This window comes from Dermacentor andersoni, chromosome 4, assembly GCF_023375885.2.
Source record: "Dermacentor andersoni chromosome 4, qqDerAnde1_hic_scaffold, whole genome shotgun sequence".
Taxonomy (NCBI): Eukaryota; Metazoa; Arthropoda; class Arachnida; order Ixodida; family Ixodidae; genus Dermacentor; species Dermacentor andersoni.
In genome coordinates this window covers 149,686,039-149,713,220 of record NC_092817.1, presented here as the reverse complement: position 1 = coordinate 149,713,220, position 27,182 = coordinate 149,686,039, and the positions used below count along the sequence as shown (strand labels likewise).

General features: G+C 45.9%; 1 protein-coding gene across 2 annotated transcripts in view; it reads right to left on the bottom strand.

Moving 5' to 3' along the window:
• Positions 1–27,182, bottom strand: part of LOC126537914 (snRNA-activating protein complex subunit 4-like) — an 87,082-nt gene that overhangs the window by 38,307 nt on the left and 21,593 nt on the right. For both annotated transcript variants that reach the window (XM_055074527.2, XM_050185019.3), the window contains exons 4-6: positions 12,896–13,042; positions 10,044–10,277; positions 3,170–3,337 (exon numbers count right to left, since the gene is read on the bottom strand). In XM_055074527.2, the coding sequence (XP_054930502.1) occupies positions 3,170–3,337; positions 10,044–10,277; positions 12,896–13,042 (549 nt within the window). The remainder of the gene's footprint in view (positions 1–3,169; positions 3,338–10,043; positions 10,278–12,895; positions 13,043–27,182) is intronic.

Sequence of the window (27,182 nt, the reverse complement as noted above, 5' to 3'; positions counted from 1 at the left end):
GATAGCCATGGCTTCATGTGCACTGTCTTTCCATGCATTGAGTGCTGGAGGTCACGTAACCTCGAGTTTCAGAGACGCACCAAAGTGAGAGGCAGACAAAGTGTTTGTTCCCCTCCACCTGCGCTCTTTATGATAGCCTCGTCCCACTGCGGGCAACACTTATCAGCCACGGCCAGCGGAGTTTCCACAAAAGCTTTGCAGGCTTTGCTTCGCACCGCCGATGTGAAAATATCATTGACTCGGCATGAAACTGTATCCTTGGTCAATGACTCTCAAATATGACCAAATGATAATTTTTTTATTGAAGTTAATATTTTTCTTCGATTGCCCAATAATTCAGAAAATTTTACGCCTCATTCTAAGTAAGAAAAATCTGTCAGTGACTGTACTTATTGCATAAAAGGTTGAATTTCAATATAACGAAATTTCTATATAACGAAGTGCTGATTTTTGTGACTTAGTTATATGGAGGTTTAAATGTAAATGTAAATGAAAAATTGTAGGATGCTTAAGCTTCGCCTTCAAGAGTGGAACGCGATAGCGTTACTCTCGACCCGCCAAGGGGTGTAAGACAATGCGCTACGGCGCAGCGATCCCTTATGAGGCGCCCCGCATCGGACTCACCCAATCACGCAGTGAGCGCCGAGCAACGCAGCGTTCGGCGCGGCAACGAAGCGTGCGCCTAAGCAAGCAGAACAAACCAAAGAACTCGGTGTCCCGGAAGCAGAAACTACCTACGTGAGCCAAACGCCGTGATCGGCACGGACAGCCGGGCTGCGACGCGCCATGAAGGCCGACGTGATCATGGGGCTGATGCCTCGATGGGATTGTCTTCTATCTCGCTTGAGAGCACCACGCAGACGCACGACTCCTCGGAAGCAGCTCGGTACACATCGCAGGGGACGCTTTCCCACCAGACGCGCTACGACGCAGCGAACACGTCAGAGGTGTCCCACATCGGACGCTGCACCTACGAATCGTGCTATGAGCGGAAAGAGGAGCCGCGTCGCCTAAACACGAGGGTTCGAGTGACGCACGCTGGAAGCTGGAAGGGGAGAGAGCGAGAAAACTTATTAAACGCAATTGTAATGGGGCATCCTCACACCGGTCCCCGCACGGCCCAAAGGGGAAAAGCGGGCGAGTGGCAGGCCATGTGTCGGGGCAGCGCCGCACATTGCGAGGAGGGGGTCTTCTGTGTTTGCCGCAAGATGGCTCTATGTGTGCGCCGAGCGCAAAAGAAATGTAGCAGAAACGTACTTTGCCACTCGTGTAACTGTGACTTCTGTAAGTTACATGCTCATAATTACCGATATACACCGCAGTATAACTTTCTGCAGCACGTTTATAAGGCAACACCGCATTCACTAGAGGCGCTTTTGTACCGCTTTGAACCATCGAACTCGTGGCTGAGTGGTAGCGTCTCCGACTCACACTTTGGAGACCCTAGTTCGATTCCCACCCAGCCCACCTTGCAAGTTGTTTTTTATTTATGAAGTGCCTGCCGGGATTTATCGCTCACGGCCAACGCCGCCGACACCGACGACACCGGCTCCTTAACACTATCGCGTTAAAATTTCTGAGGGCGAACATGGTCAAATGGTGGAATTACATGCGACTGCTTGTGAACGCACCTCTGTAAATCATGTGCCACACAACAGAGAGCAGCTGCCAAAGCATAGCAGCAAGACCCTATTCCCATCAGGATAAGATCTTACCGTGCCCAAGCACCATACGCTGTGCAGGCGAGGAAAAGCGTTCAAGGTTGAACCGAGAGAATGGCAGATTGATGCGTGCCCTCTTCTTTCCATTAATGGCCAACTACAACGAAATTTCACTTGGGCTAAATATTGAAGAACAGTACGCAACTGTTAATCTCTCAGTTGCACCTAGTAGCCAGACACATTACTCGCTCATCATTTGCGAGTTGACAGGCATCTCTCTCGGCATGCGTTCTCCCTGTTGCACTCGTTAGTTGAGCTGTTGCAAGAATGCTGATGCATTGCATGGCTGTCGGGTGCTTGAACATGTAGTCAAACACGAGTGATGGCTGTGCAGTACAGAATGCTGACTAGGGCAAGTTTGAACGGATCTTTCTGGCCGCAAGTTTATGCACATTAGCACCGAGCCCCTCTAGCCCGGCCATGGCAAGCCTCAGCTATATATACTTATCCTTTGCTACAGATGGCGGTAGTTGTCTGATCAGTCGATGAATCTGGCATTTCCAGTGTGCCAGGTGGCGGCCGGTGAAGTTGGATACATCATGCCAGAGACGCTAAGATCACTAAAATTTTACCCTGCGCTTTAAATGTGACCTGCAGCAGTGCGGCGATCAGTTGTTGCCACAGCACAAGTGCACAAGTGTGCAGCAAGCGAGCGTTTCTTTGTTTGTCTAAGGCGCAAACGTAACACACTCGCTTCAGTGAACCAGCATGCTGCTGGTCAGCCAAGCTAGCGCATAATGCGCCCTGATCCAGCAGCTCCGGCGTGCGATAGGACATGCTCTATTCCCACGCCAGCCACACTTCACAGTAGTGCGTACAATTTGCGCCGATGTTTAGCCAATGTAGTGTAACTGCACCAAGCGTGGATCACGTCTGTGTTAAGCCGGACCATATCTGCGCCTTTAGCTTGGCCAACCCAATGCGTTCTTTTTTGAGCAAAGGTAAAACGCGTCAAGGCTCTGCTGTTGAATGCAGACAACCAGACAGGGAAAACCGGCTGGACTCGGAGAATACTTCGTATTATAAGAACATCGTGGGCACGCAACGGTGTTGGCACAGCGCACGAAGCAGCTAGCAAAGTAAGGGAAGCAGAGGGCCCGGGCACTGGTTCTCTAGTCTCCAAAGTATGTCACTTCCGGTGACTGGTAACAGCATTTCTTTTCAGTTTCGGCATGAAAAACATCGATTTTTGCAAGCGTGTTGTGAAGCGCCCCCTTGCATTTCAAGCATGAAACTTTCCACAGAGGCTACTGTATGTCTAAATTATCTGAAACAGGGCTTTCTACAAGGTCCATAATTTCGTCGCAGTTGGCCTTTAATAAGCACACTTTGCATCTGCTTTTGAGCTTCCATCGACATGCTACTTCAGCCACAATGTGTGAAATTCAGCACACAACATAAAAAACTACATTTATGGAGGGTGCACCTGTGCATTCTACGAGACAAACCTGTGCCCAGGAGATGTCGTCACCCTCAGTGCAGACGTGGATAAGCTGCTGCAGTCGGTGGTTCTCCTCCTTTGAAAACAGGCCCATGTTGTGGCGTGTCACGAGTCGGGATGAGTAGTGCGCTGCACACTGGTACGCACTGCGGCCAGTGTTGAGCTCCTCTGCCACCTGCACACACGTACAGAGACACACACAGGATCGGCCATGACACTCACGAACCATAGCAGCATGCAACCTAGTTGATTTGACATTCTGGAATTACAATAAAGCCTCGTTAATTCAACCCACATTAATTCAGAAAATCGGATAATTCGGACCCGTCCTCTGATCCTGGCAGTGTATGCATTATTGAAAGTCGAGAAATGCATTTAACGTTATAATAAGCTACTTCAATAATATTTTGCTGCAAAAAGTACTTCAATGCATTCAGCCGAAGCGGAGCTATTGAGAACCAAACACTCCCTCTGTGGTCCTTCCACTCCTTTGCCAAAGCCTTGCACAGCGAAGGCTACAGTGGAGCGGGGTGTGCCCACAACGTCCTGCCCACAACCGAATTGCACCATGGCGCGCAGGTCAAATTTGATCCGCGGTGTTCACATAGACGCCACTACTTCCGATTTTGGTGCCTACAATGCACCAAATGAAGTTGTCCTCGGTGAGCCCCAGTGTGCTCAGTCAGCAGGCTCGTCGCGGCACCCAGCAGCAGCCGTGGTATCTACGCTACATAGCAGACCGCAGTTACATGCACCTGCAGTGCTTATGTGCAGCGTCTGCTTTGTGCACGATAGAGCTTGAGTGCGTACTCGCTCTCATATGCTCCAGACTTGTTATGCTACGTGGCGTGGACTGGTTTTGTCTCGCACCAGCTTGGACAACGGATAGTATCTACACCCGACTTGCCCATTTTGAAGCACTATCAATAGCTCAATCATTTTGAAGCGAAGTCTGCCAAGACGTCTAACCAGGAGCAGCCAGGAGTGAGCGCGTGCTGGCAAGTGTGCATGTGGTGTGACCTTAGGTTTCACGTGGTTCGAGGCTAGTTGAGTGTTCAAAACTAGTTGAAATTAGCGAGACCAGATGGCTACGACACAGATGGGTGGCCAAAGCAGGGTGGCCAAAGTGCAATTCCTACACAGGCGGCCACGGCCGAGCGTGAGCAGACGATAGTCGACTTCTTCTGGAAGAAGGTAATTATTATTGAAATTCTAAAGAAGATGCTTGCTTACTTCAGCCTGTTTGTTAAATTGTGTCATTAAATATACACAGCAACAGTAGGAAGAAGTGCACTGATCCAAATGCCTTTCTTGATTGATGTCAGCTATTGGCCAATAGCAGTTGCGTATAGGAATCTGGTGTATTACGAAATAAAGTGCCTAGAAAAGAGTGAAGAGCAGGCTTCTGTTGAAAAGAGAGTATTTGAGATAATGGTGACTTTGCACTTCGCTTGTGAGATCCATGCGCTCTGCACAACTGTAAATTTTGGCTGAGATGTTCACAGCAGCACATGCTATCCACGAACTGTTTTTTTCACCAAGCCTGAGGAGTGGTTCAGGAACCCTTTATTACAATCAAACTCTCATAAATCCGGACACATTTGGCCACACATCAGCAGAAATCATATGTGAATGACAGCAACACCGGAATGCTTCATACCTATATTTGTGCATTTAAAGTAACGGTGTGCAAAAACTCTAACACAGTAGAACACCATTGATATGATCCTGTTACGCACGATTTCCCGGTGCCAATGTTCACGATCAAGAACAAGCAAATGACCCAAGACAGTAAAGCTTTTTTACCGGTTGATATGTTCCCGGAGAACACGATCTTTCAGCACCAGCATTCGGTACATTGACAAACTGCAATCATGTGATATGTTTTCCTCTGCTAGATCCCATGTAAACAAGAAAAGGCAAGAGGTGCACGTGATCATGAAGAGTTGTGGCTTGCCGCAGCCGCTTCCCCGCAGTACTCGCCTACCCATCTTATGTGAGAACGTTGGCGTACGCACTCAGTTTCCTTCACAGCTGTCACCACCAACCATATTGTGATAAGCATCTGTTCCACAGTGAATGTGATGTAGTGCCATTGCAACTGTACTGCACACTTTTATCGGGTGATTACCCAAATGCACTGCCATACCCTGCTGCAGGCGCTCCTAAGTGAGCGTTGCGTTTCACTCGGACAGCACTGTAGGCATCGTTTTGCGGCTTTGCCCAGCAGCTCGGTTTGAATTTGGTTTCGCAAAGGAAAACGACGTGTGATTGAACAACGGTCGCTAGGGCGGCACCAAGTCCACGCATATCGCTGTCTTGTATTGCAACGATTCACGCCAAGTGGGCACGTCAAAACTTCTTGCCAAAATGCCCAGTTCGAAAAAGCTACTGACCCAGGCCGAATTCCAAGAAAGCAAACGGAAGCTTGCTGATGCCGCGAAAACCATTATGTGCTTCTCGGGCTGCTCGGGCCCCACCAGTTGGGTGCATGTTGGTGTCTTGTGCTGCAACGATTCGTGCAACGCTTCACCTTGCATACACAACTAAGTCTGCCAATTTTCTTATTGACTTCAGATTGTACATTGTCCCGGTTAGTGCTTTTTTTTTTCTCGCATTTTTTGCTAACTGTATGAACGAGGTTCTACTATACCACCAAATCGAATCAAATAGTGAACGTTTGAATAATTTGCACATAGAATAACTACTACAATCAATGACCGATATTTTGGACTCCTTAGGAGCTGCAAAAGCGTCCAAAAAATTCAGGCAGCCCAAAAAAATGGACCTCCAGTCGCCGCTGTAAAAGTGGTTGGACAGCCAAGCTGCAGATGACAACTCGAACGATTGGCCATTGAAACGTAGCTTGAAATTATTCACATGGCGACATTCACATACACTTTACCTAATTCTTAGCCTAAGGTATTTCAATGACCTGCGACTTGGCTTGTGCCACTAATTTGTGCACCTACAAAGAGCGGACCAGAGAGAAGATAAATGCCCTTAACCCCACTTTTGCTGCGCCCCAAAGCACGCAAGGTGCCACAAAAGTGTGGTTGCATAAGCTACAGTAGCCGCTTCCCAGCCCCTGCAGCTTATGCAACCGTAATGTTTGCCGGGAAACGCTTGGGGCAAATGCTATGTGCAAAGGCAAGCTTTTGGGTTCTTTATTTTTTTCCCCTGCACCACCAGAACCCCCGCTGCCACAGAGGCGAGTGCCATTTGCTGATGCTGCAAGGAACCCAGCTGTGCAGAGGCGAGTGCCATCTGCCGGTGCTGCGAGGAACCCAGCGGCGCATGCAGCACGTGCCTTCCGAGCTTTTGCCTACGGACAAAACAGACCCACTGGGAGGTAGGGCACGCAGTGCACGCCTCCTGAGCTTTTGCCTATGGACACGACAAACCCAACGGGAGGTAGAGCTATACAGATTCACTGTAAAAATGAATGCATGCCTTTTACTGCTCCTGAAGGCTCAAATGGCCATTTCACGAGTGTTTCACTTTGTTTTTGGTGTACAAGGAGCGCCTAGTGCACTGCGGACAGGCTGCCTCAGCTGATGCAATAGCAGACTTTAGTCACTGCGAGAGCTCCCCAAAATCAGCCCGATGTGAGGATCACACACACAACGCCCAATTCGCAGAACTGTGCTACGTCAGCAAGTCCGCCTCCGTCGGTACAAGGTTCGTCTGGGTTGACAGGACCAGTCGCAATGACAACACAACACAGATGATGGGAACGCTCGCAAAAGCAGTGAATAGAAGGAACGACAACAAAAGCAGCTCATATTCCACCACTTCCACCAACTAGCCCAGCTTGCCGCTCTACTCGGCTCCCCTTGCACTCTTTCACTTGCACATACAGCAAAGGGCGCGCGGTGACAGTGTTATCGCCCTTGGACTTTATATGGATTGCACGGTGATGCCAACACCCATGCCGACGACAGAAATGCACTTGGAGTGTCCATATAATTGCTATTGCGATAAATAAATAAAAACAGGCAGGCCACGTCTGCATTTTTATATTGAAGGTCGTGAGAGAGGGAGAGAACCGACCTGCAGCAGATGGCTGCAGATGGAAAGAGCAAAGCTGCGCGGCGACGATTGTCACCAACGTGCTCCCGCGCACTAGCACTCTCCCCATCCGAGATGACGCAGAGTTCAAATTATCGATGGCGGTGGGGATTTCAGTGTGAATTAGCGGGATGTGTTAGATATTGCGTTAAATACATTGTTGGACGGACTGCGGCCGCTACTTCAAGTTATCCGAAATATCGAATTAACGAGTTGTGAATTAACGAGCTTTTACTGTAGAGTGCCAAAGTTGTTGGGCCACCCTGCAGAATGTGCTGAAACAAGCCACCAATGCTAAACTTTGCAAGTGGCCTGTTCAAAAGAATGGGTGTAGGGGCAAGTTGGTTGGTGCTTGCAGTACAGAACGCAAGCACTTGCACATTTTGATCTGTCTCTGCGCAGTTCCTGGTTAGAGACAAGTGACGCAAGTTTTTAAACTCTTTTGTGGACCTGTTGTCTTCTGTGACCAGTGCTGCGGAAATATACAACTAAGTGGCAAGAAAGCAAGGCGCACTCAGTCTTGGCTCTCAGCACTACTGAAACTATGGAGTTACCGACAAAAATTGTTCAATAACGCTCGGGTGCTGTGATCAGTCAGCCACCACGGGAATGATGGTTAGTATCTGGATTGGTCGTCTTGGTGCTTGAGGCTTGAAACATTCTTGTGACGTTATTACGCTTTATCTTTCTAAAATTTCAAGCACTTATGGTTTTAATGCGAAAGCATTATACGTCCCATTACATTAAAATCCGGCGGCGGCGGCTGTGTGACCGAGCGATGGTACCAAAAAGAGCTGCGGGCGCAAAGAGTAAAAACACAGAAAAATGCTCTGACTGACATCAAATTTCTCAGGAAGGTTCCTGTAAACAAATTAAATGAATGACTTTGAAAAGAAAACTTGGTACATCTTGGTCTGGGTGAGAACAGAATCCGGTCATCCGGGGTGCGAGACGGGCACTTCGGAGCATCATCGCACAAGTCATGTTGCAGCCATCTGGCTGACTAAAGGTGTGGCCTAGTGCATGCGTTATTGGGCACGTGATGGCGCAGCCAATGGGCAGGATGTGGCACCACGTCACGAGTGTATAAAATGAGCATGCTGCCTCCCAATCTAGAACACCAATTGAAAACATTTCACAAAACGTACTACAGTTATATCAACATTCAAGTGCCACGAAAACTCCATTGTTGTAAACAATTGTTACAACCGGGTTGCATGAAAAAAATAAGAATGGGGGATGGCAGAACTGTTGTGAGAACACTACGATGGCGGGGAAACCAGTGGCCCTCCCCACCACTTACCTCTATCCGGCTGCTGATTGTGTAGACTCGTTTAACTGTTTAACTCGGCTTCCTGCGCGCTCTGATCGTGTGTAACAAGCCGTGGACGCCGGCGTTCAAGAATGGCATGGCTATAACTGCAAAGTAGGGTCATGGGCAGCAAGTTACATGCGAGCTCCACCGAGGTATCACTTTGGTGGCCTTAAAAATGAGTTTTAAAATAGGTGAGAAGGTTGCCGCCACAGCCTCTCTGGTCGAGAAACCCAGAAGCAACGCTGAGGTGAGATCGCCACAAGCACCTCGCCACATACTTCTCCCTGGCTTGCCCCCAAAAAAACCTCGTACCCATCAGCTTTGCTAGCTTTATGCAAAGCTTGCCGACATCCTTCTGCAAGGCAACAAAGTGCTCAACGTAGTGCAGCAGAAGGTCCCTCCCGAAAATAAAGCACCAGGGGGACTAAATCATCTGCAGGGCCTCCTGCGAGGACAACGCTGAGGCAGCCTGCTCTACTGCGTCAGCGCTGCTGTCGTGGTTGCCACTGTCGCTATCCGATGTAAGCATGTTCGCGACGATGACCTTATCGATTAGAAGCACTTCGTTCCAAAATCTATAGCAGTGAGCTTTCTTGACACCGGCAACATCGTGCATTGCCGATGATCAGCGGGTGGATCAGCCATCTTTCGTTTCAGCGGCAGGTCAAACGAGGTTGAGAAACCACGTGGCCAGAAACGACTTCGACCAAAAACGAGCACGAGCAGCTTAATCCGTTCACATAACTGCACAGCATGAGGGGCCAGCAAGCAATCTGGGAGCAGCGCAGCACTGTCAGTGAAGTTGGCTCAGTCCATTTGTGTTTCGGAGGGTGGCGCAGCCCATTCGTGTTCCGAGGGGTGGAAGAGTGATGGGAAAGAGGCGCGCAAGGCTGGTGATGCGGAGAAGGCTGGAAGACAGAGCGCGGTGGCATGCAGTGGCTCGAGCTTACGTTTTTCTTTTTTTCTTTTCAAGGATTTTGCATTCCATTACCTTTCGGCACAGACACCCAGTATCCAGACTTCATCATTTTAACTGATACTGCGGCATGGGGGCATTGTAGTAAGCAGGTTATTTTACCATAGAAAACATACAGAAGTTGATGGTGTAGCAGCTTCTCATTGTTATAACAGATATGTTGTTAAAACCGGTATCGTTATAAGTGGATTCGACTGTATAATGCTTTTTATTCCTACACGTAAGAAGTCTTAAGTGTCTCTGCCGATTTTTTTCTTTTTTTATACACAGCAAAGAAATCTCTGTGAACATGCATAAACATTGCAAATTGTCACTACTAAAGCATTTTTTCTTTAAATACGATCAGTTCGCATAATTGTAAATGTGTTTGAAGCCAGGAGGACGAAGTTTAAGCAAATCCACGTTTGAACCACCATATTCACATGCTGGTTAACAGAGCCATACTTGTAGCTCCCGTAGACACCAGCGCCAGAGTTGGTTCCAGCAATTTATTTGGAGACTCTATACGACAGAGCTCACCTTGTCCCAGTCGCGCTCGTCCCACTTAGCAGCCAGGGATCGCAAGCGCTCGTCCTCTGCGGGTGTCCAGGCATCCCGGTTGAGGCGCACGTCCAGCAGGTGGCGCCACTGAATCTCGCAGCCAAACGCCGTCCGGTGTGAGCGCATGTCCACAGCTGCAATGCGCAGCCAGTCGATTGGACGGGAAGACCGCTCCAGCAGCTCCTCCAGGCTCAGGTTGCGTGCCTCTGCCATCTGCACCAGTATGGGCTGGTTAAATCAACTCTCTTCTGTCCATTACGTCTCTGTGTGCTACTGAAAGCTTGTTATTCTCATCTTGATATCACAGCACATTCCCTCTGGCTTGAACTCTACAGTAAGATGTCCTTAATTTGACAAGTCATCAATTAGGGAATTCAGACTTGTCTTGTGGTGCCAGCGAGTATTTAATTACCTAATGGCATCAGGTTCACCATGATGGCAAGTTTTGCTAGCAAACTAGGAGACAATAGAATGAGAAGACAGACACATGAGCCTCAGCCAGTATCTTACTCAATCAAATTCTCAGTAGTGTGTAAGTATTTAGGTGGAAGTGATTGGTTGGTTAATTCAAACGATCCCAAGAGGACATTGAGTACGTAATGCCGCAGATGTGTAATGCAAAGGAACAAAGCAGCCATAGCATCCAACCGAAAGCAAAGGCTCTGTTGGCATAGGCATACATGGAAACTATATACGGGAACAACAGAAATGTTTCGCGACTTTTTAGTATTCCTATGTTCAGCATTATGCATAAGATCACAACACGAGACAGGAGACAACTCTAAAACCATCGTTCATATCAGCAGAGTCCTTTGATAACGTTTTTTACAGTCACGAAACTTCAGGCCAAGTTTGCTATAGAGACAGAAGCTGCTGCTAGGGATGCCACTGCAGAAGAAAAGGGCACTACCAGAGCAAATACTTGCAACAATATGAGGCATCCGTGTGCTGCAGCAAAAATCTGAAGACTACTCAGCACATCCCAATGGAATGCGAAGGGATTCGCCCAGTGAGACCTATTAGTAACGTACACCTTCCAGAAGTGCTTGCATTTAATGTGGACGGAAGCATCAACCGGCCAGCCTTCGAGATAAGCAAGAGACATTTAGAGTATCGGTAGAAAAAAAGCAGCAAAGCTATTGATACAACTGGATCTATTACAGGCGTAGGTAGCAGTGCAAGGCAGATAGAGAAATGTTGAAGAAGAGAAAAAAGAAGACTAAGGAGATGTATACAAAAATTCTAGAATGAAAAGCATACATAGCATGCCTGACAAACTCAAGCAGCCTTGGTGACTATTTGTCTCTGCCCCATTTCTAACGTAATGCCAATAAATCCTCATCATCAGGCTGTGATTGCTGCAGTAGGGTGGCTAGCCGCAGGTTCTGTAAGCATTCTTTGATGGTTTAGGATGGTTTAGATGGGTTTAGTCCCAGTCACACTAGGCTGTCACAATGTCAATTTTGGTGTATTTACTTCCCGCAACAATTGTGTTGCATCGATGGCCATGTAGGCGAAAGCGTAGTTGTTGACATACAATTTCATTATCGCACTGCAACAACACCACAGTCCCATCCTTCCACCAGAGTGACTACCGTATAATTTTTTCTGCTTATTTCTACGTGTGCTGCTCTCTTTTCTAATGTTTTACCGATTCTCAAAAAAACATTTAGCCTATTTGCAGTAACAAACATGAGAGCACAACTTTCTGCATTTATTTACACTTCAAGAATAGTGTAAACTGCACAGTGCTGACACGAACTAGTAATGGCGAAATATTGCAAAACGTGCACATTTACGCACACGAGCAGCATCGTATCACACTAGCCAAGACAAGCTGATATGAGTGATCGGGGCCCTTAGAGGCTCCTTTGAACATGGTGACTGGGTTACAGTAGTTGCTGATTTTGATAGCTGGTTCTCACTTTTCGTGCTCCAATCATGCATACAGTGTGCTTGGTGAAGTACTGTAAAGGAAACTCTGCATGCATATGTGCTCATTTAGCGACTGTGCGCGTTTATTGTGAAAACGTTGATGCCTGCTGTACAGTGCAGTCCACTTAATGATACTACATATAACAATATATCGGTTATAACGATGAGTCGACCTAAGAGCACTAACTTATGCACTAGGACTATGAGAAAGAAAAGAAAACATATACAGAGATACTCTATTCAACACATATTGGTTTTTAGGGCAGCAACAATGCTGTGATACACCACTGATACGCACAATGATATATCATTGCTACTTTATATATATTGCCACCATTGCATGTGTGCATCACTCCGACGAAGGCTGGTTCCGCAGCCAAAACCTCAGTAAAGTCTCGTTATTTTTTCCTACGTGTTTCTGTTCTTCTAACTCTATATATATACACACACTCTCTCTCCCTCTTTCTTAGTGAGCGCAGAACTGCATCGCAGAATAGGCTCGAAGCAGTGCACAGCCCAGTTAGTAGAAGGTGGTACCAACAAAGTGCAAACCTGTGTCACTTGAAATGAAGCAGCACATTTTGCAAGACTCAACGGAAGTACAAGCTCGCGCAGTCTATAATATAGACGATTCTAAACATCGGGAGTGCAGCGATTACAAGGTAGGAGTGCCAGGATAGCAAGTAGCTAGTGCCTCCTACTTTGTAAACATCAACGGACCACTGGCCCCACCTAACACAAGAAGTAGGGCGCAGCAACAAAGAAGGCCCCAAATGCAATGGTTGACTACTGCCTCATATATTCTTTCTGTTACTTCTTTTTAAATACCAATAAATCTGTAGCCCATATGCACACAGTACGACGCCATGTCACAACGTGAGGTGGATAGGTCCCACCTGCTCATCAAGCTGGTTGATGCGCTCAGTGAGCTCAGCACTCTTCTTGGCACCCTTGGTTTGCGTGAGCTTCTGGGCCAGGGCATCCTTGCGGTTCATCAGGGACTCGAGGGTCTGCTGCAGAAGGTTGGCCTGCACTGCATCCACCTGGGAGGGAGTTTGGACACCTCTGTGGGGACAACACTGGAGAGAAGCCAGCTGAAGCACAACTATAGAGTTGGTGTAACCAACTCTAGGGAAAAGCAGCGCAAAAAAGTGACAACACAAGGGCCATGACGTAATTCTTATTGTGGCCAGCGCAGTTAACCTCAGAATGGCTAAAATTTCTTGCTAAATATACTCAAATTATAATGTGAAAACAACCATCTCCATGTGGCACATATTTATGGACTGCATGCAAAGTTAATTCCGTGTATTTTAGAGAAAGATCCAATGGTCACTTAAAATGTGCTATGCATGAGAGGGTGTGGTTTCAGGCCCCTTATTATACATGGCACCACTGACATGCACAAGGCTCTGTGTCACGTGTCTTTGTCGCAATCGAATTTAGTCATCTGTGCTTACTGGTGAATCGTACTGAGAACTCAACTTTACCCTTTTAGAAAGTGACAATCAAGCTTCGTTATACAGTTAAACCTCGATATATTGAAGTTGGTAAAATTGGTAATTTGCTTCGTTATATAGCAATTTCGATGTATTGAAATTCAATTTTTTATGCAAATAAGTACAGTCGGCAATCTTTCTTTGTTTTTTTTTCACGTAAAGGGGTCGCAGAATTTTCCGAATTACCGGGCAATCGAAAAAAGCAAGGTTGAATGAAAAACAATTAATTTCCATGAATTTGGGAGTCGGAGACGAATGATACAATTTTCATGCAACGTCGACTATATCTTCACATGGTCGGTACAAACTAAGCGAAGCCAACCATGCTTTTGCGTGCACTCCGCCCCTGTGGCTGATAGCATCGTCCCAGTGCGGACAACGCTATAAGAAGCGCTGGCAGCGGGGAGCGAATGGTTCGCCTGCGTCTCGCTCCAATGAGTCACCGAAACTTGAGATTACGCAACTGCCAACACTAAACTCGCAGGACGACAGCTCACAGGATGCCACACGGTCTCGGCACGACCACTCTTTTGACAAGCGGCAGATTATTTCTAAAGCAGCATGCGTGGCTGCATGTGCGCTCAGCTGTGCTTACAGCCATGTGCAGCCATGGCCAAGACGCGTGCCAGAAATCACAAGCACACCAACTTAACCCCCTCCCCCCCATCCGTCTCTCGCGCGTGCTTTATCGCGTTACCTCGAATGAGCTCCCTTCCCCCTCTTTCCCTCTGCTCGCGCAGGTAGGCAGCAGTCATGAAGCCACCATCTCTCTTGTCTCACCCTCGCACACTCATTCACACCTAAATAACAAAGTGCGCAGGGTGCGATCTTATCGCACTTGGACTTTATACGAAACATGACGTGGCTCCACTACAGCGGTCGCTCTTGTCGCGCCGCGTGCGATTCGAGAGGTGTGTTTGCAAGCAGCCGCTTGTAATTCAATCATTTGACCATCTGCGTCCGCAGAAGTGTTTGTTTATTGTTTCGGCATCCCTTTGCGGTGGCAGTGAAATTTCATTATACTGAAATTGCATACACGTACACTTTGTTATATTGAGGTTCTAATTACCTGGTGTTCTATGGACAAGAGGTAATGAAAAGTTATACTTCGTTGTATCGAGAATTTCGTTATATTGAGGTTTAACCGTATACTATGAGCCTTTATTGTTAATCCTCAATATGTACACAGTCAAGTCGCATGCTGTTATTTTTATTCGCTTAAGTTAACATGGGACAGGCACCCGAGAAGCTGACAAGCATCAAACTTATGTACCATTATGGCACCCTTGCAGTTGCTGAATCAAAGCATGGGCCCTATGGGGAGCTTTTTTAGAGTGCAGTTCTTAGGCACCTGTTCGTGCGGCGAGCATCGCCATCCTCAGCGTAAACAAGCGAATGAGCATAGTGAAGTGCCGCGGCAGATGAAAGACACTGATAGTGAAGAGAGCATGAGGAGAAAAGCGGAGGGGGAGGGTGCAGCAGAACCATGTGATGGAATGCAAAGGAGGAGGGTATGGCAAAAATGTGAGAAGAAAAGTGTAGTGCCGCTCTGCGGCGACGATGGCTGCGATATGGTGCCAGAGTAACGGGCGTCAGGCATCTGGAAACGAAGCGCTGCATGAGCAGAGGTCTGTCTGCGGTGGCTGCTGTGAATCGCACCCAGGCGTCACCCACGTACTGCCTCTCACAATCTCCCAATCAGCGAGGCAGTCGCGCCACACTTCGCTCTGCAACGTGCCACATGACACAGATTGTCCGTACCAGCCAATATATTGTGAAATGAAAACATGTATACAGCTGCGTTCAAATTTCTCATTAGGGAGTATCGTAATGGTCGGTGAATTTTTTTCTATATTTAGTTATGCTAACTGCATTGGCACAACCATCAGGCATGGAGCCAAGTCAGCAATGGGCTGGCATTTGACACTCCGGTCCCCCACACTGCCAGCACAACTGGTGCCAGGGCAGTGGTTATACTATAATGCCTAGAATATACTGACTTGTGTGCCGAGTGCCAGGCCTCACCAATGAGAGACAAAGGCAACACTGCTAATGCCTGGAGGACGCATGATTGGCATGGTCCCTATGAGCAACGCTGTCTGGAAGTCGCCCTAGGCACCACGGCAACATGTCCATCAGTGCAAGGATGTAGCTTATCCTTATTGAATAATTGCCTAATTATGTGGGGAAAAAAAAAAGAGAGAACCAAAGCTATGCTCTGTGCACAGGCATGTCGTTCCCAAGCATGCAGCAAGGAAACCTGCATGGTCTTTGCACCATGCAACCACCAGCAGCAGGCATCACGTGCTTGCAGTGCCACTGTGGTGCCTAAGCTCAGTGCACTAGTCAGTATATTCTAGGAAATATAGGTCTAGTCCAGCAGATGCTGCCCTCAGCAGCTAGATTTGACAAACCATGTGCAACAAATAATCTATTGCTGGCACAGCAAGATACCTGTAAGAATTCAGTTGCTTCCTCTACCATTCTGGCCAAAGCCGGGCACTCTGGATAAAAAAAATGGGAATAGTGCATGCTCTAGTCAATGGCAACAAATGAGTGGTCTTTCTTTGCCATCAATGTTAGAGGGGCACTAAAAGGAAGCACTAAATTAGTTTAAACAAATAAAGCACAATTCTAAAATTCCATTGTTGTGGAACAAAGTTGATTACTCCCAAGAAAATATGAAAGCCGAATTTGTTTTTCCAACAACTTCACACCAAAACCCCCCGCAGCGGCACGTCAGCATGATGTCACGGATTTTGAAGTACAGTTAAACCTCTATATATAACGAAGTCACTAACATCAGTACCTCACTTCGTTATAACAAAATTTAATATTGAGATTTGAGGTTTAAGCAAGTAAGTACAGCAGATGACAAAGTTTTCTTACAGGGAGGGGGCTGTAAAGCTGTTTGAATTATTAGGCAACGAAGAACATCTAATTTCAACAAGAAAAAAATTCATTTTCACTGAATTTGAAAGTCTACGACCAAAGAGACAGTTTCGTGCTCTGTCAACAATATCTTCACATCGGCGGTATGAAGGGAATGAAGCCTGTGAAGCTTTCACGTCCACTAGACCCGCTTAGACCGGGGTTTTAGTGGCTATGGTGTTGCGCTACTAAGCACGAGGTCGCGGGATCAAATCATGATCGTGGCTGCCGCATTTCAATGGGGGTGAAATGCAAAAACACCTGTGTCTTATGCATTGGGGGCAGGTTAAAGTCGCGTGTTAGTCAAAATTAATCCAGAGTCCCTCGCTATGGTGTGTCTAATAATCAAATCATAGTTTTGGCACGTAAAACCCCAGTATTTGATTCAATTCAAATTCTTCTCATCCACCACAGCTGATAGTGCTGCCCACAGTTGGATGACACTATAATGATAACAGGTGGAAGGGAGCGGATGCTTTGTCTACTTCTCATTTCAACACGTCTATGAAAAAAAGAGGTTACGTGACCTCTGGCACTAAACACGCAGGAACACGGCACACATGAAGCCACAGCATTCTCGGGTTGCAGGACGCATGTGCACTCAGGCGTGCTGACAGCCATGCACAGCTACAGCCAGGCCAGAGGAGAAGATGCCCCTCCCTCCCCTACCCATCGCCCTTCTGCTTGTGCGGGAAGACAGGTATGCATCAAGCCACTATCTTTTAAAGCTCACCGTCGCAAGCTTTCCTTCACACCCAAAGCATACAGTGCGTGGCGCATCATATGATCTTATCGCACTTGGACTTTCTATGCAAACGTGACGGCAACATGAAGGTCTTGCTGCTGCGTCTCGGCCGCAGCTCTTTGTCAAGCTGCATGCAATTTAAGAGGTGCGTTCGCAAGCAGCCACATGTAATTCAACCATTTGACCATTTCCATCTGTAGCAGTTTCTGTTCATTGCATCGATATTCCTTCGTGGCGGCAATCAAAAACATTGTTAAATGACGAATTCCACTAACTAAATTTTTTAAAATTTCAGCAGTAAAAATGATTTCAGAAATTTCCAGAACATTCTTGGTGGATAGTATCCGGTCAGTAAGCACTTTTAAACAAATCGCAAGAAAGTCGGGCAATAATAGTACTGTTATGAGCGCCAGTGCATGTGGTGCAGATTGTGCGAATAGCAATTCATCCGTATCATGGTGTCAAAGATTTGCATGTGTTGACACCTTAAATCTTGGATGCCATGCCTGACCGCGCTTAGTGCCTGCAGCCGTCATCAGATGGCACCTATGAATTAAAGACAATGCAAGAAGACACAGATATTCGTCCAGAGAAGAACAAAAGGTCACAGTTTTGCCAGAAAAGTGAAGCATTGATGGCGATAGCAAGGAGACAGCTATACGAAGTTATATTTGCAGTTTCATCATTGTGACACGCGCTCAGGCAAATATGAACAGATCTCACCTGCTGACCACGAACACTGGCTGTTGCCACGCGAGCGAATGCTCACAACATGTCCTGAGATTATGCAATCACCAACTCTAGATGCGTAGGAACACAATGTGCATCAAAGCACTAACTATCTCGGCTTAACTTTTGAAGTTACCGCACAGTACCTCCAAGATATGGTGTGTAGCCTGAGCATGGACAGCTATGAGCAGCCACAGCAAGGGTAGAGGAGGGTAGAGGAGGAGGAATTTTCCTAAGGGGTAGTGGGCAAATAAACATGCATCTGCTGCACCATCCCCCTTGTGCTGAAGGAACTGCCAGCTCCCATGTCTCTACGAGCGTTCTGAGCTGCCATGCTCCCAGGGCCTCAACAAGTTCTTTACCAATGCCGCAAATTTGGAAGCAGTAAAGTGGCTGGCTGGGCTTGTCAGTATGAACACATACCTTAGCAAACAGCTCAAATAACGGGACACAGGAAAGGGGCACATGACACAGGCGCTGTGTAGCGTGCCCCTTTTCTGTGTCCCATTATTTGCGCTGTTTGCTAAAGTATGGGAAGCAGTGTTTCCTGCATACCATGTCCCAAGCATGCATGCTTTGGCTCCGTTTCTGCCGCTCAAACTTTTCATGCGGAAGGATGCTTAACTGCAAATGAATTTTGCCTTGGCCAACATTTGTATTCTTTTTTCGCTAGATTTACTAGCCATACAGACTCCAAGTACATGCTTGGGATAGCCGTAAACTTTGTTAAACCGAAACCATGTCACGAAATTACTTCATTAAAACATGGAAAGAAGTACATGATTTTCAACAGAACTAAGATTGGGAAATTAAAATAGTTCACTACATCCTGAATTTCGTTAAATGGAGGTTCATTATATTGAGGTCTGACTGTATTGAAATTGGGTATAAACAAACTTCATTATATGGATGTTATACAATTATAACCGTTTTTGTTTGCTTGTTCTCGCTGAATTATGCTGTATGTTGTATTTCTTTTTTTCTATTGTGTTTGTTATGTTGTATGCCCCTACTGCTTGGGTCATTAGAGCTGCAGCATGTTGAAATAAATAAATAAATAAATAAATAAATAAATAAATAAATAAATATTGAGGATCAAAATGCATGGTGTTCTATGGCCAAGAATTTATAAATAGTTAAATACCTTGTCATATCAAGAATCTTGTTAGGTTGAAGTTCATTATATCAAGATCTAACTTATTTTTTCATCTTTGGAACACCGTGGTGAAGCAAATGTTTCTAATGCTAAGGTCAGTCTTTGAGTCCTTTAGAATACAATGCAGGCCATCTTTACCATAACAAACAATTCACTAGGCAACATCAGACCCTGTCAAAATCCATGATGTCATGGCAAGCTAGTGCAGGAATGTCAAGGTGGCATTGACTGCTGTCTTTTATTTTTGCATCCTTTCTGGCTTATCAAGCATCTTCTCAGTATAAGGTAGGTTTTTGGGTATCTCCTTATTTATCTCAGTATCTGATGCACACTGCATTCCTGCACTTATTTATCCTTTTTTTTTCTCTTCACTACTTCTTCAATACTTTCAACTCGCCTCTGAAAAATACACTCCAATCCTTTTGCTTTTTCTCATGCAATCTTTTTCCAACTCATCAACCCTCACATACCCTTTCAGGAAACCTGAAAACTCTGATTATACATTTTGCAAGTGATCTCTGTTCACATGACATGACAAAAGCCAATGACTAAGGTGCGGTATAACAAAAAAAATGCAGAAACTCCACTGCAGTTGGCTACCCCTATGTTCAAGTTGGCCCACCCCCAAATTTATGTTGGCCCGCCCCCAAATTTCAAGTTGGCTCACCCCCAAATTTCAAGTGGCCCATGTCCAAATTTAGCTTGGCCCAGCCCACATTTCAAGTTTGCCCACCACGCATTTTGAGTTGGCCCAACCGCAAATGTCATGTTCGCTCACCCCTAAATTTAAGTTAGTCCACCCCTAAACTTCAAGCTGGCCCACCCCCAAATTTCAGTTGGCCCACCCCTACTATAAGCTTCCCCAATGCATATTCTAAAGAGCCCTATGCATCTCTAGGGGTACTCTCTTTTCATGTTATTTTTTTGGTTTAAATTGTTCCTTATCTCTTATAAATCTACCAATCACCTACATTTACACTAATGTAGCGATTAAATGTCCTAACTTTGCAAACTAAACACTTTTGTGCAGATAGAAGGCAGTATACTTTTCGTGTGACAGGGCTAGGGTACTCACCAAATAATGCTTCCACATTAAAAGTTAAGTCCTGCATAACCCAAAGAGACCCTTGTCAGATCCAGAGCTGGCAAGTGCACTCTTTACATTGAACACTCAGGTACCAATTTGTCGTATTGTGGTGTCTCCATTTGTCAAGTTAGTGGTGTTTGAATTTGGCAAGTGCAAAGCAATAGCAAAAAACAGCAATCAAATGATCTGAGAAGTTATTAAAGCTTACCGAATAACAATATCGAAAGAACCATGTGTCAGTGTGTCATTCATTTTGTTAACTGACAAGGAAATTGTTTGCCTATCTGTAAACCTGTGACCACTCACATTTGCCATGCACATTCATCATTAAATGTGATCGCACTATGCCTTTCTTCTCAAGCCTCTGCAAAGCTTTTTAATGCATTCATATGCCTGTCACAAAAAAAAAATTAATGAAAAGTTGTGGCAGGGCTCATCTCAAGATGGCTGTCGAAGGTAATGGAAATAACAATCAAGCAATGCCGCAACAGATCATATGCCCCAAAGTCATGTTTGACACGTGTAGTGGTAATCATGAGACTTTTGTTGCTTTGGATATATGCCCCATACTCTAATATCTCACTTTTATATGGCACTGGCTTGCCAAGGTCGACCAGGAACATGGAGGCATGACAACGGCTGTATAACGTCGACGCAGTGACAATGGCATGACCAACAAAGAATGATATCAATCGAATGAGAAATGTGTATAATGACAACAGCATGACGACAATTAGATGCCATTTTAATCATAATGTTGGTATAACAACTATAATGAGGCGTATAGATGAGCCATATGTAAAGATACTGGAAGATATCTATAGCGGTTCCACAGCCACCGTAATCCTCCACAAAGAAAGCAACAAAATCCCAATAAAGAAAGGCGTCAGACAGGGAGATACGATATCTCCAATGCTATTCACAGCATGTTTACAGGACGTATTCAGAGACCTGGAGTGGGAAGAATTGGGGATAAAAGTTGATGGAGAATACCTTAGCAACTTGCGATTCGCTGATGATATTGCCTTGCTTAGTAACTCAGGAGACCAATTGCAATGCATGCTCACTGACCTGGAGAGGCCAAGCAGAAGGGTGGGTCTGAAAATTAATCTACAGAAAACTAAAGTAATGTTTAACAGTCTCGGAAGAGAACAGCAGTTTATGATAAGCAGCGAGGCACTGGAAGTGGTAAGGGAATACATCTACTTAGGGCAGGTAGTGACAGCGGATCCAGATCATGAGACGGAAATAATCAGAAGAATAAGAATGGGCTGGGGTGCGTTTGGCAGGCATTCTCAGATCATGAACAGCAGGTTGCCATTATCCCTCAAGAGAAAAGTTTATAACAGCTGTGTCTTAACTGTACTCACGTACAGGGCAGAAACCTGGAGGCTTACGAAAAGGGTTCTACTTAAGTTGAGGATGACGCAACAAGCTATGGAAAGAAGTATGATAGATGTAACATTAAGCGAGAAGAAAAGAGCAGATTGGGTGAGGGAACAAACGCGAGTTAATGAAATCTTAGTTGAAATCAAGAAAAAGAAATGGGCATGGGCAGGACATGTAATGAGGAGGGAAGATAACCGATGGTCATCAAGGGTTACGGACTAGATTCCAAGGGAAGGGAAGCGTAGCAGGGCGGCAGGAAGTTAGGTGGGTGGATGAGATTAAGAAGTTTGCAGAGACGACATGGCCACAATTAGTACATGACCGGGGTTGTTGGAGAAGTATGGGAGAGGCCTTTGCCCTGCAGTGGGCGTAACCAGGCTGATGATGATGATGAACAACTATAACGTGACGACGAGGACAAGAGGACCGTGAGACGACAACTGTATGAAGATGATGGTGTGATGACAACATAATGACAACTGGCTGAAGAAGTGGGAATGATGACGATGGCACGATCAAGACGGCATGACGACGAAGGCATGAAAGCCAGCGCATGACAGCATCTGTCCGGCGACGATGCAATGGCAACGATGTCATGACAATGGCGGCATAATCACAATAGGTCAATGAAGGTGGTATGACCATAGAGTTTCTCACCATAACAACTAAAGGGAAATTTGACGCCACCGTCTATGGGAGTTTCCTAAGGGGCGCTGTGCCGTCAAGGGAATGACAGTATATGTGTCTGCGTGGCTTGTGTTGGCTGGTGTTGTAAGATGCTTCATCTAAAACGTGGATATGGCTACACAAATAATATGTTCTTATAGTAAAATCTTCATAAAGTGTTTCCATTCATGCATATTGCATCTTCCAGTGAAGTTTACTCACCTACAATGCATAACCAAGCAAAGACAAACAAGAATAGATGACAAACTGTTCCAAAGAGAGCCCGAATCTTGTCTATCCTTCAACTTTTGCGGCCCACTGAAACTTTCTACATTTTATATAATTGTACATACAATAACACGTTCTCATAGTTAAACAAAACATGTTTTTGTGTAATAATAAAGTTAAAACAGCTTTTTACGTGCTGTTTCAGTAGAAAATTAATCATTGTGACAGATGGAACGGTGCTTGCCTGGCTCTTTGAGAACAATGCCAATCCAAAGTCACAATATACCAGCATTCCCTTGCATACCACAGCGCAGCAGCACCAGATTTCCCTCTAGGTAATATAGTGAGACACTCTATGGGTATGACGACAGCATGACGGCAACAGGATAATGATACTAAAGTGATCAAACTGGTGACACGACATGATGATGATGATGGCATGACGACAACAGTACGACAGCACGATGAGAGTCGGATATCGAAATTACAATGATGACAATGAAACGACTGCAATGGTATCCCGACGACAGTATGACAACAAATGCATGACGACAATGGCATGACAACGGCATGAGGTCAATTGAAGGACGACAAGTGCGTGATGACAGTAACGATGGCGTGACAATGACTATCATGAAACCTATACCACGACGATGGTGTGACGAGTCGGATGACGAAGCTGGAGTGACGATGATGGCACCACCACGATGGTTGACAAAGAGGCATGAGAAGGGCAGCACAATCATGATTGAATGACAAAAGTATGATTACAGTACAATGACAAAGAAAGATTAAAAATGATGGAACAAGGAAGGCAGTATGATGATGACTGCATGAGGACCATGAGATCATATTATTGAAGCAATGACAATTATGAAATGACAGCATGACGATGAGCCGAGATGATGATGGCATGACATATAGGCGTTGCCAACGCGGGAGCTCCAGGTCCGAGCCACCTCCGAAGTTTTCCTGGAAAGGTCCGTATCCACCCCACCCCCCTCCCGGCAATGCCGAAGCTTAAGCCCTCCCACATGCCTAACGTGTCATTACGAGAGTTCTGTTGCCCACATCATCAGGTTTCTTTTTAGTTGCCTCCTCTACCTTTTCACTTAGACTTTTACGGTGGCTAAAAGATTACTGCATCATTATTGGTGCGGACACTCACAGCTTTTAATTCATACTTTCACTTCTACAAATCCTGACAATAAGAGGACAAGCGTATTAGAAGCATCAGCGGCGGCTACCTCATCTATATTTTTTATTTTAACGTAATTTAAAATTTCCACGTTGAACACCATGCACAAACACAATATATTTAAATATATACACAGGACAAAGTCTCATATTTTCCCCAAGAGAATAGATAGCCAACTAACAGTTATTTCTAATGGTATAAATAGCTTATGTCCAGATAATCAATATGTTGCTGTATGTTCACCTCACTTCAAATTGCTTTGCATGCTTTTTTGATCCTGAAAAAAAAACCTGCAGACTTCAGTGACCCAGTCTGCAGAGTATTTTATCAATGGCGTGTGAACTGCACGTGAACAATATGTGTCCCAGTATTGCTTCGCTTTCAAGCAGGCAATGCCGATGAATCACGGAAAAAAAAAAACCTCTTCTAATAATTTACAACATCTATGGCCAAGCCGAATTCACTCGAAATCAGATTCAATAGCAGTCATGCACATCATCGCTTGTACTAGGACTTTCAGAGAAAACAAAAGAAGAAAAGAGGATGCAGTTTTGCTGGAAAGGCAAAGCATTATTAGTGATAGTGAAGTACAAAACAATTACACGAAGGCAAATTCTTGCCATATAAATACATGTAAGGGCTGCGCCCATGTAAGGGCCGCACCCCCAACTTGACAGCCACTATTTAAAAAAAAGTCCAACCGAGAAGCACTCATGTTCGGTGCGCTGATTCAGATCAAGCTCAACAGTGAATTTTCACACACATTATACTTTCGCACAGCTCTACTAGATGGCAAGAGGAGGCAATTGATTGCAGTGATTTACGGCGGATTTCATACACATAGTTGGAAAAATTAGGTAAAATGGCCGGGTCCCATCCAAGGCTCGTTAAAATCATGATAAGAAAGTGCATCCATTACACAAGTCTATACGTTAATTATATCGGCCACATAAATTGTAGTAAACATTCACTCACTAAATAACAAGCATAGTGTAATGCACGGACCATGTAAACCTATAAATATCTCACTGGATGACCACGAGCACTCACTGTCACAACGCTGCCATTATGAAGAACGCTGGCAGCGAGGGCAAACGGTTCGTAAAGCTGCACCATTCAGCACAACTGCACTAATTAAAGTTGTCATCATCTGCCAATTTTTGTGTCCACTACAACACGGTCTCTGTCAGCGATTTTTTCAAATTAACACTGTCTCTTAGACTACGCGATCTGCAACACTAGGGGCACGGAAAGACAGCCCCGGAAGAAAGACAGCGTGCATGAAGTTGGCAGCCATCCCTGCTCGCCCTTTTTCATTCTTCCCACCAATGATTAGATAGGGCCCGCAGGCCACCTAAACGTCAGATGTGCACAATCATTAGCAGCTACAGCAGGGATAAGCTTTGTTACCGAAAGGATGGCACTTCGCCCTAATTGCAAGGGTAGTTATGGTAAAGAAAAAGAAAGGAAAAAGGGGCTTGGATGTTTCACAATCACTTTACATAAAAAAAGATAACTTGTTGGACAGCGCATTGCAACGTCATTTTATGTGCATCTACCTCATTCTTGTCCTTAGCGCTGTTTATGCCTGAAATATATTAAATCCTCAATGTCAGTGTTGTCATGCAAGTTCCGGCACCAAGACCCATTTTATGCTATTGTGAAGAAGAAGACGCGCCTCGCGGCACAGCCGCATCGCCAACGCGCGGCTCGTCTCGGCTCGCCAACAAGTCGTCGCTTCCCAAAGGACGCCGAGTCGAAGCGCGTTGCTTCCTTAACTCATCGTAACTTTGGCATAGGCTGACAACTTCAGACACAGTGTGCGGATTCCTGGCTAGGAGCATCTGGAATGCGCCGTCATCGATGCCTTTCAGTATATGGCGAATTCGCTCAGCTTCGGGCATTGCGGCGTTGACTCGTTTACAAAGGTCCACGACGTCTTCTATGTAGCTTGTGAACGTTTCTGCCGTCTGCTGTGCTCGGGCGCGCAAGCGCTGTTCAGCACGCAGCTTGCGAACAGCGGGTCGGCCGAACACTTCCGTAAAGGTTGTCTTGAAGACTGACCATGTGGGCACGTCACTTTCGTGGTTGTGAAACCACAGTTGGGCAACACCAGCCAGATAAAAGATGACGTGAGTTAACTTGGCTGGATCATCCCACTTGTTGTGTGCGCTCACCCGTTCATATGATGCAAACCAGTCTTCTACGTCTTCTTCGTCTGCACCGCTGAAGACCTTGGGGTCCTGTTGTCGTGGAACGCCGGTGCAGGCGACGGACTGTGGCGTCAGTGCCGTTTGGGAGGAGCTGTCGGTCATGGCGGGTGGTAGCGTTCTTGATCTCAGCTCCAGGGTTTCAAGCGACGGGGTTTGAGTACCCTGCACCTCCACCAATTGAGAAAAGGTTTATCGGCGGCTCCTAATGTAAAGGCACAGTAACCGGGAACGGCGAAGCAGCCCGAAGCACTGTCCAAACGGACGCCAGCAATCAACAGCGCGAACCGAGACGAGCCGCGCGTTGGCGATGCGGCTGTGCCGCGAGGCGCGTCTTCTTCTTCACAATCGGATCACACACACGTCTTCTTCTTCACAATCTTCACAACTGCTTCTTCACACTATGAATAAAAATGGGCTCAATATGTGTCACAGAATCCCTTTAAAGGGACTAAAGGCAAATACTAAGTCGACGTGAACTGTTTAAATACCATTGCAGAAACCTCGCAATGCTTGTTTCGCACCACAAAAAGACTTAGTTTACGAGAAAATTGCATCTGAAGAGTTCGAATGCCATTTTCGAAATTAAAATCTGCCGCCTCCCAAATGAGGGAGTGGTGATGCTGCATACGCCATCACCATCCTTTGCAGCTGTCAGTGAGTATACAGGGCGCCCGACAGACAGCAATACTGAGCCAAGACAGAACAGTGGATCCGCCGCTGCAGCTGCTTCTTGGTCAAGTGGCGTAGACAGTTCAGGCATCCCGCGACGTCACATGGAAGTTGAATTCTCTGCTACTTGCAGTTGGTGTGAGTTGCGCAAGCCAGAAAAACCAGCACAGCACTACGCAATGACAGAACTAGTGAAACGTGAAAGTGTGGGCGGCACAGAGTCAAGCGAAAATGAAACCTTTCGAACGCCCGCGTCGTTGCCAAGGGTAATTTCAATTAGTTCTTTTTTCTAGAAAATGAAATAGAACTGGACAAGTAGCATTTTATTTCATCTTATAATACAAGAAAAGGATTTTTTCGCAACAAATGGTCGAGTACTAGTGACAGAATTTAACAGAGGAGTGCTTTCGTCATCGGGCAAGTACTTGAATGTCCTGGGGGAGTCTCTAACCATGTCCTGCACTTCTCAATTTCCTGATTATTAAGGCTATGTTCGTGATAATATTGAGATTTCAAAGATTCTCGGGTACTAATCTATCACTTTAGCTTCACTTGATATTTGCCTTTAGTGTCCCTTTAAGAGGAAGCTTTACCTCAGGCCCAACTCCGATGCCGCCTATTTAAATATACATGTAAAATGCTAAAACGCTTTTCTGAGATATTCACTGGGCTG